The 14477-nt window shown below is 39.1% G+C and overlaps 1 protein-coding gene across 1 annotated transcript in view; it reads right to left on the minus strand.

Moving 5' to 3' along the window:
• Window positions 1-14477, minus strand: part of st18 (ST18 C2H2C-type zinc finger transcription factor) — a 427076-nt gene that overhangs the window by 193612 nt on the left and 218987 nt on the right. The window contains exons 4-5 of the mRNA XM_072570512.1: window positions 8438-8544; window positions 6631-6685 (exon numbers count right to left, since the gene is read on the minus strand). Of these exons, the coding sequence (XP_072426613.1) occupies window positions 6631-6685; window positions 8438-8544 (162 nt within the window). The remainder of the gene's footprint in view (window positions 1-6630; window positions 6686-8437; window positions 8545-14477) is intronic.

Raw genomic sequence — 14477 nt, forward strand, 5'->3', positions numbered from 1 at the left:
TTGATGGGTTGAAAATGGTGTTGGGCATTGTGCAATCATTGGTGAATATCTCCACTTATGACCTTATGATGGAGAGAAGGTCATTGATGAAGCAGCTTAGGGTAGTTGTGCCTCGGATACAACACTGAGGTAGCAGATTGTGCTGGAGTATAATTCTGCTGCTGTAGCAGTGCCTCATGAATGCCTGGTCTTGAATGCTGGTCTTTGAAGTCTGGTCCATTTAGTATGGTGATGGTGCCACAAAATATTATGAAATGTATTCTCAATGTGAAGGCAGGGCTTTGTCTCCACCACGACTGTGCTGTGGTCACTCTTCCCAATACAGAGGAACCTCGATTATCTGAACAAGGTGGGCGGGCACTATTTAATTGGGATAATTGATTATTCAGTTTATTGGTATCCTCTGGGGCTCGGAGTTTTACGTGAAGTCTGCTCCTCATTCAGGAGACTAGGCAAAAAGCAACTGTGTGCAAGACCCTGCCCCCACCACCTGCCCATCTCCAACCCTGTCTACTCTCACCCTGCCCCCAACTCCGTCCAACACCATGCCCCTGTCTGCTCCACCCCATCCCCTGTCCACACTCAACTCCATCCAACACCGTCCCCAACCCCGTCCAACACGGCCCCTGCCCATCCCCAACCCCGTCCAACATGGCCCCCCATCCGCTCCCACCCCACACCCCCCGTCCACTGCTAATCCATCCAACACTGCCCTCCCCCCTCCCCGTCCACCCCTCCGCCCACCACCAACCCCACAGCCTCAACTCCACTCCCCCAACCCCGCACCCTCATCCATTCCCACCCATGTCTGGGCCCCCGCACCCCGTCTGACCCACTACACCTCCCCCCCAACACCTCTCCACTCCAGGGCAGCCAGGACTGGACACCGACAGTAAGACTGCTGCTGCCTTTGTGGGGTAGGTCTCTAAATAGCACACATGCATGGACACACACAACTTTTTGACAGGTTCCATCTCTGCTCTAGGACAATGGTGTAGAGATTATCTGGGGGGAGGCGGGGGGGGGGGGGGGGGGGGGGGGGGGGGGAGAGCAGGTTAGGGTTCGCACCTGTGTAGAACTCCAGGGAAAGTGCTGGGGGGGGGGGGAAGAGAGAGAGTGGGAGGGTCAGTCATTTGGACTGTCCACGACTGTTCTCGGCAGCTTTTCAGTGAGCCGAGTTCATTTTTAATTATTGTACCTGTAAACAAAAGACACGATCAGGGTTGAAACAGCTCTTTAGCGTAATGTTTTAATCGGGACCTTGAGATCCACTTCGGATAATCCGATATTCAGATAATTGATATTTGGATAATCAAGGTTCCTCTGTACTGTCATACACAGATGCAACTGCAGCCGAAGATTGGTAAGGGTGAGGTTAAGAATGGTTTTCCATCTTACTGGTTCCCTCATCACCTTCTGCAGATCCAGACTTGCAGCAATGTCCTTTAAGACCTGACCAACTCGATCAGTACTACTGCTGCTGCCAAGCCACTCGGTGGTAGACATTGGAATTCCCCACTCAGTACATTTTACACCCTTGCTACTCTCAGTGTTTCCACCAAGTGCTGTTCAGTATGGAGGAGTACTGATTCATCAGTTGAAGGAGCATGGTACGTAGTTATCAGCAGGTTGGCAGACATCCTTCCATGAAGGTCATTAGTGAGCCAGATTAGTTTTTCCAATAATCGATCATAGTTTTATGATCATGATTAAGATCTTAATTACAGATAGTGAGCATTGAATTAAAATTCTATCATCTACTGTGGTGGGTTTTGAACATTGATCTCTGGATAAATAGTCAAGCAATAATATCTCGTGGCCATCGACTCCCCCATAATGAAGTATAACATGGATAAATGTGTGGTAGCAAAAACAGAAAGGGAGATTCTTGTCTGAATGGCAACAGATTGGGAATGGGGTAGGTGCAATAGGTTCTTGTGTACTTCACACCAGTCGCTGAAAGTAAACATGCAGGTGCAACAGGTGGTGAAGAAGGTAAATAGTATGTTGGCCTTCATAGGGAGAGGATTTTGAATGCAGTAACAGAATGTTTTGTTGTAACTGTACATGGCTTTGGTGAGACCACTTCTGGAGTAATATGTGCAGATTTGGTCTCTTTATCAGAGAAAGGATGTTCTATTATGGAAGGAATGTAACATTAGTTTACTCAACTGATTCCTGCAAAGGCAAGACTGATGTATCAAGAGAGATTGGATTTGGATGTAACTCAGAAATGAAAAGGAGGAACAAGTGAATGGAATTTACTTGGACTTCCAGAAGGCTTTGATAAGGTCCCACATCAAAGATTATAATATAAAATTAAAGTGCATGGGACTGGGCACAATGTTCTGTCATGGATAGAGAACTTGTAGCAAAAAGGAAACAAAGAGTAGAAATAAATTAATATATTCATTGGAGTTTAGAAGAATAAGGGGGATCTGATCAATATATACAAACATCTAACAGGACTAATCAGGATGAATGAAGGTATCCTAGCAGCAAGGATGTTCCCAATGACCAGGGAATCCAGAACCAAGAGTCACAATGGGACTGAGATGAACATAAATTTCTTCAGCCAGAAAGTGGTAAGCCTGTGGAATTGTCTCCCACAGAAAGCAGTTAAGGATGTAACATTTAATGTTTTTAAGAAGGAGATAGATATTGTTCCTGCGGCTAAAAGGATCAAAAAGTATGAGGCAAAAGAAGATTCAGGATACCGAGTTGGGTGATCAGCCATGATTGTATTGAAAGGTGGAGCAGGATTGCAGGGCCGAACGGCCTAATCCTATTCTCATTTTCAATGCTTCTACATAATAAGTAATTTTGGATAGCATTCAAGATAAATATCTTCACTCACAGTCTGGTGAACTTTTGGAACAGATAGATTTCTAGAGGCTAGAGGTATGGGTAGAGAGCTGGAGAAAGGTTTTTAGATAGCATATCAGCCACAATCACATGGAATAGTGAAACAAGCTCAATGGTCTGAATGGACTGCTCTTATTCATTTTTTCTTTGTTTCTGTTTCAAGAGAATTCACCAGTCCTTCTCAATGCTTATTAGGTCTGGACAAATAATATTGACTTAGCCACTGATGCCTTATATCCTCTGAGAAATGAAAAGGCTGAATAATGATTTCCACATAGAAATGTTTGATAAATCTGTTGTTTGTTTTCAGGTGATTTTTCTTTTAGCACTGTGGCCAGAAGGGCATTGTTGTCAGTAAGAGAAGAAGAGTATTGTGAGGAACTGGTGTTGGCGGAGGTTGGGGGGGGGTGGGGGGGGGGTAGCGTGTGGGAGACACTGTGCTGGAGTGTGGAGGAAAACATGTTTGAGTCTAGAAAAGCATGCATTAGATCATGAAGAATTCATGCAATACACAGAAATTTGGTCAGGCGGAAAACAAAGCTCTTACCCTCCCACAAAGGTGCCAGCTCACTACAGGACTGCAGTTGAGGTGGTGGACCAGACTACCTAAGCCCAGGGCTGTAAGATTGAGTGTTTGTCTATGAGAGAGTCTGAAAAATGTGTTGCTGGAAAAGCGCAGCAGGTCAGGCAGCATCCAAGGAGCAGGAGAATCGACGTTTCAGGCATAAGCCCTTCTTCAGTAATGAGGAAGGTATGTCAAGCAGGCTAAGATAAAAGGTAGGGAGGAGGGACTTGGGGGAGGGGCGTTGGGAATGCGATAGGTGGAAGGAGGTTAAGGTGAGGGTGATAGGCTAGAGAGGGGGTGGGGGCGGAGAGGTCGGGAAGAAGATTGCAGGTCAAGAAAGCGGTGCTGAGTCCGAGGGTTGGAACTGAGATAAGGTGGGGGGAGGGGAAATGAGGAAGCTGGAGAAATCTGCATTCATCCCTTGTGGTTGGAGGGTTCCTAGGCGGAAGGTGAGGCGCTCTTCCTCCAGGCATCATGTTGCCATGGTCTGGCGATGGAGGAGGCCAAGGCCCTGCATGTCCTTGGTGGAGTGGGAGGGGGAGTTAAAGTGTTCAGCCACAGGGCGGTTGGGTTGGTTGGTGCGGGTGTCCTAGAGGTGTTCTCTGAGAGCGTCCAGAGAGAGTCTAACTGTGTTCCTAAGTGAGTGAGTGAGTGAGTGCATCTGCTCCTGAATTTGAGTGAATTAGACGCTTTGCATCTATGATGTGTGCCCAGTGATCAATACTTTGGGTATTAATCTGCTTTTACAGCTTTGCTTCTGAAGTGAGTAAGCAAAAAAAAAGTTTGGTTTCATTATTTAGTTCTATTACTTGGAAAGTTTAAATGTCACATCAATTAGCATTTTAAATTATTTATTATTTTATTATTTTGATACTTTTTTATTAAGCAAATCATTAATTTTTTGTACCTCAACTTTATTTTGATATTCATGTTTAATGTTGTACCAAACATTATTTTTTGAAAATCTGTCCCTTGACTGAGAAAAAATGTTATACATGGCATCTCATGCAAAAAAGATTGGATAACCCTGAATTCAAAGCAAGGACCAATAAATATGATTAAGTATACTTCAATTATGAGAATTGTAATATTTTTATGTTTTGGGATAGTGTCTTTACATTTAGGGTAAAAATGAAAGAGGTTACGCGACCTGTGCTTGCCTGATCACAGGTTGGAATGATAGAGCTGCTAAAACATAATGGAAGGCCTAGATTTTGGGGGGAAACAAATTGCAAACAATGGCAAAGGCTGCTGTAATGCCAATGGACAGTGTGAGTGGGTCTTTGTTAAAAACATGAGGTTGTAAAAGGAATATCCATTTGAATCCAGGATAGAATAGAGTTGGGGCCTAAAGAACAGCTGATCAACATTGCTATATGGATAAAAGACTTGTGAATGATGTTGCAAAGGGAAAGATGCAAAGGAACTCATTGTAAAGTTCAGGTTCCAGGTTTCTTTGAAATGCAAAGAACAAAGTACAGCACAGGAAGAGGCCACCAAGTCTGCACCGACACATGATGCCTTTTCTCAATGAAAATCTTTTGTCTTCACTCAGTCTATTTCCCGCCTATTCATATATCTCTCAAGCTACCTCTCAGAAGTTGCTATATGTCTGCTTCTACCACCTTCTCTGGCAGCACATTCCAGGCACTCACCCTCCTCTGTATAAAAATATTGCCTCTCACAACTATTTCAAACTTTCCTCCTTTTACCTTAAACCTAAGTCTCCTAATTATTGACATTTCTACTTTGGGAAATAAAGCTGAATATCACAGTTAGATGAGTTAGTCTGTCAGATTCAAGTAGAGAAAGCTAGAAACAAAAATGTCCCAGCAGTTCAAAAAAAAAGCGAAATGCTATGGATGCTGGAAATCTGAATTTTGTCTAGCATTTTCTGATTTGTCTCTCTGGTTCACTATGGGTGGAGGTGCACATTCACTTTGGAAAAACCAGATTCGGATGGAGTTGAAGCTGGAAAACTGATTAGCTTGTGCTCAAGAGAAAACCAGACAGAGAAAGCAAAAAAATTATAACCCTCAGGAACTAAGAATCAGTTTGGATTGATTCTGAAAGATCTGAATGTTTGCTTAAAGAACAGTGTAATGTATATCTGTGAATTTTATTTTCTTATGATTGTACTAAAAATAAATTTTGTGATTTAAAGTATATATTGACTGCAAAAATAATAGGTAGTCAATAGTATTTATAATCTTTATGAAAGTAAGTGTCTTAAATGTTAAATTTTTTCATTGTCATTTTTTTAGTGATCAACTGAATGGTAAAATTTCTTTTTTAAAGTTACTAGACTTTACAGCTATCATAACAGACATCTTTGAGCCCAAAGCAATGTGCAATATCATTGGAAGTTTGATCAAAAATGATAGTTTTGCATTTAGAGGCAGAGGAAATTTATATGTAAAAGCCAAGAGGGTCTTCAGGATACTGTAGGATTTAATTTAGATGCTCATACATAAATATGATTAAGCAATTAAATAAAAACTTCACTCAAACAGTAAATTGGGATTGGAACAAAGAAAATGATTTTCAGACAACTGGTTTCACCTTGCTCCCGTCAAATTGTACAGCTCTCACTTTAGGGATAAGGTTGCATTGAATCAGAGAAACAATTATCATTTATTTTTAAATTCAGTGATGCAATTATGATTTCCGCCACCTCTGTGACTGGGAAACTATGAATCCAGGGAGGCAAGTTAATCATTCACCACACTCTGTCAATTATCTTCTTTTAGTCCCTCAATACTAAACTATTATCTAGCGTTAATCCCAGCAGGAAAACTTCTTTACCTGTTGGTGGTCATTGCCAGCAGTTTGAACTGTATTCAAAAATAAGTGGTACAATCATCACCAAACATTGAAGTATTGCAGGCAGCATGCTAGTAATTGCACTTTAAGTGGGTAAAATTATTTACAGCTAAGGTTCAAAAATGAAAGAAACCTTTTATATACACTTTTTAAAATGTCATTTACTGTAAACAGGCTGTAATGTGCTTCATTATTTTTACTTATTAAACTTTACAGTACAATATCTGGTAAAATTACCCTACTACCTCTCTTCTGTTGAATGTTTCACATTTGGCAAATCCAATATTAATTCAGTGCCAACTCATCAAGAGTTCTCCACTGGAACTGACCTGTTTTCTACTGTGTAAAGCAAATTTTAGACCTATTCAACAACTCACCCCGAGATCCTTTAGAGCGCGTACGCAGTCTCTTTTCCTCACTGTCTGTATCCATCTGTAACATAGTGAGAGTTGTTAGGAGCAGCTATGCCTATGATTTCTAAGACTCACCTTACTATATGGTAATAAATATTTTTGCACAATAGTTTGCAGTGTTATGTACTGTTTTCACCAAACTTATGAGTTTTTGGTGGATGCAGATCATCTCTAATTTTTTGCATTCTCGGATAAAGGCTGAGCGAACAGGATGTGCTGTTACCTTAGTTTAAATGGGAAACATGACTCTTTTATCTAATGTTGTGTTGTGATTGAAAGCAGTGACCTGTATTAGATTTATAATAGGGGAGCAGGTGTGTCTATGATGGACCTTAATTTCCTTTAATAAACCTTTTGTGTGCTGCACTCATATGGCAATACGATGCTCTCTGAGGCCCTATGCATAATAGGTTCATTACGTTTGATTACTATGGTCTATTGAGAGAAAGAACTCCCCAACACACTATATTATGTGCTGTTAAACTAATATATATACCATTTATTCATTTTCTTTCAGTAGTGCATGTGTGGCACTTATGCTGATTTTAAAAACTAGCCTTCATAAATTAAACTATCAAAAGATGCAACTGCCATGTTTTATAGCTGGTAGAATTAGCATCAATGTGATCTGTTTTCTTGTGACATCCATTGCTCAAGTTATTTTAAATTTGATTTGGTGGTGTATAACAATAATAAATCTTTAATCTCTTGAAATATCATATTGTGGTAAACAGATGAAGAGTGAATTTATAATATCTGGTGGAAAAGTAAATCAGCTCAGATTGACCTGACCAGACATTCTATTTTACTAGCCTTTCTGAGAAGGAAAATCACTTCTGTTCTAAATGAATGACATCCTCTGAATTGAACGAATTTCTGCAGCATATCAAAACTGTGTATAATTTGGTTGCCGCCACTAAAGGATAAAATTGCTTTTCAATATGTAGCAATAAAATGCACAATTTACGGGCTTTATTTAAAAAAAATACAATCTTGGCCAGCTATAGTTATTCAAAAAACTAGTAAAGTATGGCATCAAGTGCAGATCTGTAATCGCCAAATAAATTCAACTAATTCTTGCCGCAATTTCTACTTCTCCTATACTCCTTCTTGAAGGTTTCCTTCCTAATCTGAATGCAGCCAGGTTGAATCTGACCAAGGTGTTTTTTTAAAAGTATGATTTATTTTGCAACATACAACACTTCAAATTTTACAAAAGCAGCACAGGAACATTTGAGTGAAGCAATCCTTTCCAAGTGAGCAATTTCATAGTAAACAACAAAAACTTGAAAAGTAGCATAAAAGTTAAGTGGATAAGATGTCACACATAATGCAATTAACTAGCAATAATGTCATTGATATGTGCAGTTTTCAGCTCGATTATCAGTCTTGTTCTTTAACATCAAGCCTATCCTCGATACATTAAGACTTCACAGCCTTGAAATTACTGTACCATTTACATATAACATTTGACTCTCTACCACTTTAACAAAAGAATGGTTGCATTTATTTCAAACAGAACAACACCTCTTTTTAAATGAACAGAAGGAAAATGAATGAATACTGTCACAGTGAGCATCTTTGAAAATAGAGAATGAATGAATTGTTAATAAAGCCAATTAGCAGTCTCTAATTTTATTGTACAGCAAAATGTGAAGTAACCCTAGTTGAAAATAAAGCACTTACTTCTTGGACCTTAGTGTTATCAGTGGATCACTCATCAATGGGTGCATTTGCAATGGAAATATTTAATGAAAGCATTAAACCTCACCTTTATGAAATTGTTGTTACAATTATCTGGTGCTTCACAGTGTCCAAGCTTTTCACTGTTTTCACATATCAATGGCTGCTTTAACAGGTAATCCTGACATTCATTCTCTGCAAAAATTAAAAACATCAATAGTATATTCTTTGTTTTGAAAATAAAATAAAATACAAAACAAAAAGGGCCTGAGTGCTTTATCACAATGTTTTATCAGGATATTTTTGGTCAGTTTTTAAAAAAAACTTATTGCTCTTATGTAACCATCTTGAAGATTGTCAAGCTGTACTAGTTACACTTACTGTCACAATGATTTCTAATTTCTTAAACTAAGATAAATATGCTCAACAACACTGGAGTTCACTTAACCAAAAATGTTTTGAACCTGTAAGGATTAGACTAGAGTGACTGTTGTTAAAGTAATACGTGGTAAGATTAAGGCATCTACTATAATATACAAATCAGCCAGCATTCAATAATGACTCCCAATTTATCAACAAAGTATTTGGGCCAAACATTCTTTAATTTTAGCATTTTGATTTGACTTTTTGTTTATATGGACTTCTGCTCACAGTAATATAATAGGAACCATTTTATTCCTCACCTTTTGCTATTGTTGTTCAGTGAAATGTGACGCAGTGTTTAGGAGGTAATTTGCAATATTTACAATTCTTGTTAATTTTCCTTAAACCAATTAGCAAAAGGTTTTGTTGCAAATGTTTTGAAGTTGCAGATGTCTACTATACGACTGATCGGCAGTCCAATGATTTGTTCTTAGACTAGTTATTCGGTAATTACCAATCCTGAATTCAAACCTTATTCTAGAATTTTGTGAACTTGAATTTGATTCGGGAAGCTGGATTGTTCTCCTTAAAGTAGAGAAATTTAGAGGAGATTTATAAATAGTATTCAATATTAGGAAGGGTTTTTTTCTCTTGTTACATAGTTTTATGCCATACTATATGGTTGGATTGTCTACAAACCAATCACGAAGGAAAAGTTAAGAAGTGTCTTCAGGCTTAGACTTCAAAATAACTGTTTATTATGCATTAATACTAAATATTGGAATACATGGTAATCCTAGATATACAGGCTCTAACATATTAGATTAGGTAAGGACTAATTTATCTTCTTTATATGTTCATGTCAAAATGTCATCAAGAGTCTTTTTCTCTCAATTGAAAATGTTCAGTGGTCCATTCTTGTTCCAGACTATGCTAATTCCACCCACTCTGTTGTATCCATTCTCATTATGTGGAGTTCCCAGATATAATCACAAGGTCATTCCAGATTCCAAATGCCCTTACATAACATCCCTCCCAAAGATATTTTATCCTTGTCGTAAATGCGACATCATCCAAAACAAATCAGCCCATTTGTATGGCACCATACCCACAAACGTTCATTCCCCCCACCATCGATGGTCAGTAGCAGAATATGTACCAACTATAGCTAGAAAGATGTATATCAACAATTCACTAAGACTCCTTAGACAGCAATTTCCACACACAACCTCTACCATTTAGAAGGACAAAGGTGACAGATACATGGGAACACCACCAACCACAAGTTCCTCTCCATGCCACTCACCATCCTCACTTGGTAGTATATCACTGTTCCTTCAGTGTTGTTGCATCAAAATCCTGGAATTCTCTTCCTAATGCCATTGTTGGCCTACCTATATCAAATAGACTGTAGTGGCTTAAGAAGGCAGCTCACTTTCTCAAGGGTGATTTGAGATATGCAATTAATAATTGTCAGCCAGTGGTATCCATGTCTCATGAATGCATTTCAAAAATGATACCATTGCAAGCTTGCTTCAGCATTCTAATGCTCTGATAAAACAATTTGTTCCACTGGCAGGAAAAGATAATATGTCTAAGATAATTGGCAAAATGAGCAGCAAGTAATTATGAAGTTGAATGCTATTGCTGAAAGGGCAGGTGAAAGCAGATCTTTCAAAAATGAAATGTATACATGAAATGGAAAAGGAAAATGCAAGCTAAAGGAGAAAGTGCAGGGAGTGAGTACATAGCCCTCAGAAAGACCAAGAACAAACACAGTGGGATGAATGCATTGCTTCTACGCTGCATAATTCGATGGAACTTGTTTGCCTGCTATTTTAACAGAAGATATCCCTGTTTATTTTAAATCATTTTATGCCTGTTTAAACAGCAGAATAAACAATGTTCACTGGCCTAAACAGTGACTTAAAAAGGATCTTTGTTGTTTTCTTTTTGCCTGCATTCGTAAAGTCAAGGATCCAGTAGACTACTCCAAGAACCCAACCAATTTGAATCAATACTTTATATAGCTTAGTTACTGATCATTGCAAAGTGATAGGGTCTATAATGCTATTTTACTACTGCAAAAATAAACTATTAAAGAATCACAGTGCTAGAGCAGTAGCTACTTTTTACATCATGTTCAGATACAGTACAAGGACTCTCAGCATGGTAGAGACCTCAGCACTAAAGCTTTTCATATCAGCCTACTAACATTGAATTATAATTCAATTAAGTAACCAGATCTGTACGAGTAATCTGAGAAAAGTATGTCCATTTCATGTTATTGCACTACTGCTGGTGGGTAGTGCTTGTAATTTGTTAAATGTTTAAGTAGTGGCACGTGTGATTTTGGTGGGAAGTTTATTAAGTAAAGAAGTGCCCATATCATTCCGATTTGAGAAGCAGCTTTAAGAGGCAAAACTAATGATTGATGCTGATGAAACTTGCTGTTGATACAAGGAAAATAACTTTTAGTATTCAATAGTTCTTTTGTTCATCTTTCATTCAGTATTTAGAGTGTCATGACTTCAAGTTTTTTATTTATTCATACATGAATAAAAAAAGTGGGCATCGCTGGCTGGCCAGCATTTATTGTCTGTCTCTGGTTGCCATGAGAAGGTGTGGTGAGCTGCCTTCTTGAATCATTACAGTATGCATGCTGTAGGTAGACCCACAATGCTGTTGGAGAGGAAATTCCAGGATTTTGACCTAGCAAATACTGAAGGAACTGTGAATATATTTCCAAGTCAGAATGATGAATGGCTTGGAGGAAAACTTGCAGGTAAATATGTATCTGTTTCCCTTGGCCTTCAAGGAGGAAGTGGTTGTGGTTTTGGAATGTGCTATCTAAGGATCTTTGGCAAGTTTCTGTAGTGCATCGTGTTGACAGTATACCCTGCTGCTACTGACCATCAATGGTGGATGGTGTGGATGCTTGTTGAAGTGATGCCAATCATGCAGGCTGCTTTATCCTGGATAGTGTCAAACTTCTTTAGCATTGTTGGAGTTGCATTCATCCAGACAATTGAGGAGTATTCCATTACACGCCTGACTTATGACTTGAGGGTGTGACTTATGACTTGAGGGTGATAGGCAGACTTTAGGGAATCAGCAGGTGAGCTACTGGCTGCAGCTTTCCCAGCCTCTGACCTGCTCTTGTAGCCACTTTATATCCATAGCAAGTTCAGTTCAGTTTCTGATCAATGGTGACTACCAGGATGTTGATAATGGAGGATTTCAAATCAATTCCAAAAGTAGCAATTTAAAAGTTCGAAATAAAATATAATGACACAAATCAGAATCACTTTACTATGGTAATGTGGCTTTACTTGTTAGACTATAATATATAAATAAAATCAAAGATAGATAAGATGGTCATCAATGCACTTACTCCTAGAAAGGTTGTAAGTTTGTTTCAGACTTAGTCTGCTGTTTGCGCAACAACTGACATCACAATGTACAGCAGTGTTGAATTGTCCAATTTGCAGTTAAAATTTGGTGGTGACTTTCTTGCATTGTTTGCCATGACACATGGTGAATTTTCTCATGTCACATTCCATATTTCACATCACTAATTATCCAATCAAAATGTTGGAAGCATTTCTTGGACAATCACATGGCTGGAGAGGAGAAAACGTTTGCCATTCGTGAGGCTTCCTGCCCACATGCCTTTGGCAACATATCTACACCACTTCAAATGATGCCATCCAGAAACAGCCTCACATACTGCAGCATCTGACACGAAAATGCATTAGAGGAAAGTCAAGATCACTGCTTACTTCTATCAGAGGGATCTGGAGGTGATGGTGAACAGGTGGTGGAGAATGATTCAACAATACCATGGGTATGATGCCATTTGTGTTCTTTGCCATACAGTATTTTACATAACATATGTTACAAATACTGTATTCTTGTTGAGAAAGGTGTCCTGAAGACAGTGGCTCAATGGTTAGCACAAGAGACCCGATTTAATTCCACCCTGCGCTGACTGTCTGTGTGGAGTTTGCACATTCTCCCTTTGTTTAGGTGGGTTTCCTCTAAGTGCTCTGGTTTTCTCTCACAGTCCAAAGATGTGTAGGTAAGATGGATTGTTCATGCTAAATTGCCTGTAGTGTCTAAGTATATTGTGGGCTTAGTGGATAAGCCATGGGAATTGCAGGGGAAGAGAAGTGGATCTGGGTGAGATATTCTTTGGATGATCTGTATGGAGTTGATAGCTGAATGGACTGTTTCCACACTGTAGGAATTCTATAATGCACTATTTACACTCTCAAAATATCTCAACTTTGTTGATAGTCTGGGTCCTATGTTTAGTCAAAATTACCTTGCATTACTTATACATAACAGACTGATGAACACATGGCTCCATTGCAGGGAGTGACTGAAAACCAGAATCTTTATACGTGAGCATCACATCATTATGTCATGTAACTTTCTTAAAGACACATTGCCTTTGGCCAGTCTGGAATCGATGCATTAATATTAAATCCTTTTCTTCTCCCTTTTAAAAACTGGGAGTCCTTTTGTAATAAATATGAATGTGGACATTAAAGATACAATAAATCAACATATTTACACCTTGGTGGACATAAAACATTGACTAGATCTGGTTCTTACATAATTATTATGACTTGGTGGTATAGTTTCACTCTGGGGTGTGCTATCTGTCATCACAAATGGGCATATGTCATTTGTTGTAGATGTGTGGTTATTATCTAGTGTGACAGCTTCAGTTTTTGAGTCACCATCATCTTATGTGGTGGTTGGTTGATCATACAGAGTTTGGATTTGTCACCTAATTTTTTTGCAGGGCTTGACCATTGTTCATCATAAAGTCGTATGGCATAGGTTAGACAAAATCATGTTGTTCATTTCGTGAAGTAGACTTTAAAGAATTATAACCTTCACAAAATACTGTCCCAGAGTATCCTACTTCATCTCTGAATGACTGTGCTTGCTCAGCGACCTGCTGGATACATTTAGGCCACTCAGTGATGATGACCTTTTAAAGCTATAGCAGTTGGAATCACATGACATTGCTTGCTGAATCTGCTTTGCTTGGCCTGAAGCAAAATGAATGAGATAAATTTTAAGACTATTTTTGTAGCTCAGATTCAATGATATCCACCCATGGGAATACCTTTGATCTTAGTAAACTTTGAAAGCCAGCTACAAGTATTGAGAATAAGCCTGATTTGCATTATGCTTCTAAATCTTACCCTTGCATCTTCACAAGTAATTGCTGGCATAGTAGAGGTGTACGTGAGAGGTGTTTGACAGATTATTTCAAATTTTTTGTGGTCAGTAAAAACTATCAAATAGGTATGCATGAAACCATTGTATTCTGAAAACAAGGGAAAAGTTTCTCTTTCAGTGGGCAAATATTTTGCCTGAACTGTTATTAGGACCTCAAAACCAAGTGTAATAGGGTTATCACATTTGATAGACAGAGTCCCTACAGTAGGGAAACAGGCCCTTTGGCCCCACAAGCTCACACCGACACTCCAAAGAGTAACCCATTTCCCCTACCCTGTATTTACCCCTGACAAATGCACCTAAACTACACATTCCTGAACACTATGGGTTTTGTTTAGCATGTCCAATCCACCTAACCTGCAGATCTTTGGATTGTGGGAGGAAACTGGAGCACCAGGGGAAACCCAAGCAGAGACGGGGGAATATGCAAACTCCACACAGACATTTGCCCAAGGCTGGAATTGAACTGGGTCCCTGGTGCTGTGAGGCAGCAGTGCTAACCACTG

The sequence above is a fragment of the Chiloscyllium punctatum genome, chromosome 5 (genome assembly GCF_047496795.1).
Source record: "Chiloscyllium punctatum isolate Juve2018m chromosome 5, sChiPun1.3, whole genome shotgun sequence".
NCBI classification, from domain to species: domain Eukaryota; kingdom Metazoa; phylum Chordata; class Chondrichthyes; order Orectolobiformes; family Hemiscylliidae; genus Chiloscyllium; species Chiloscyllium punctatum.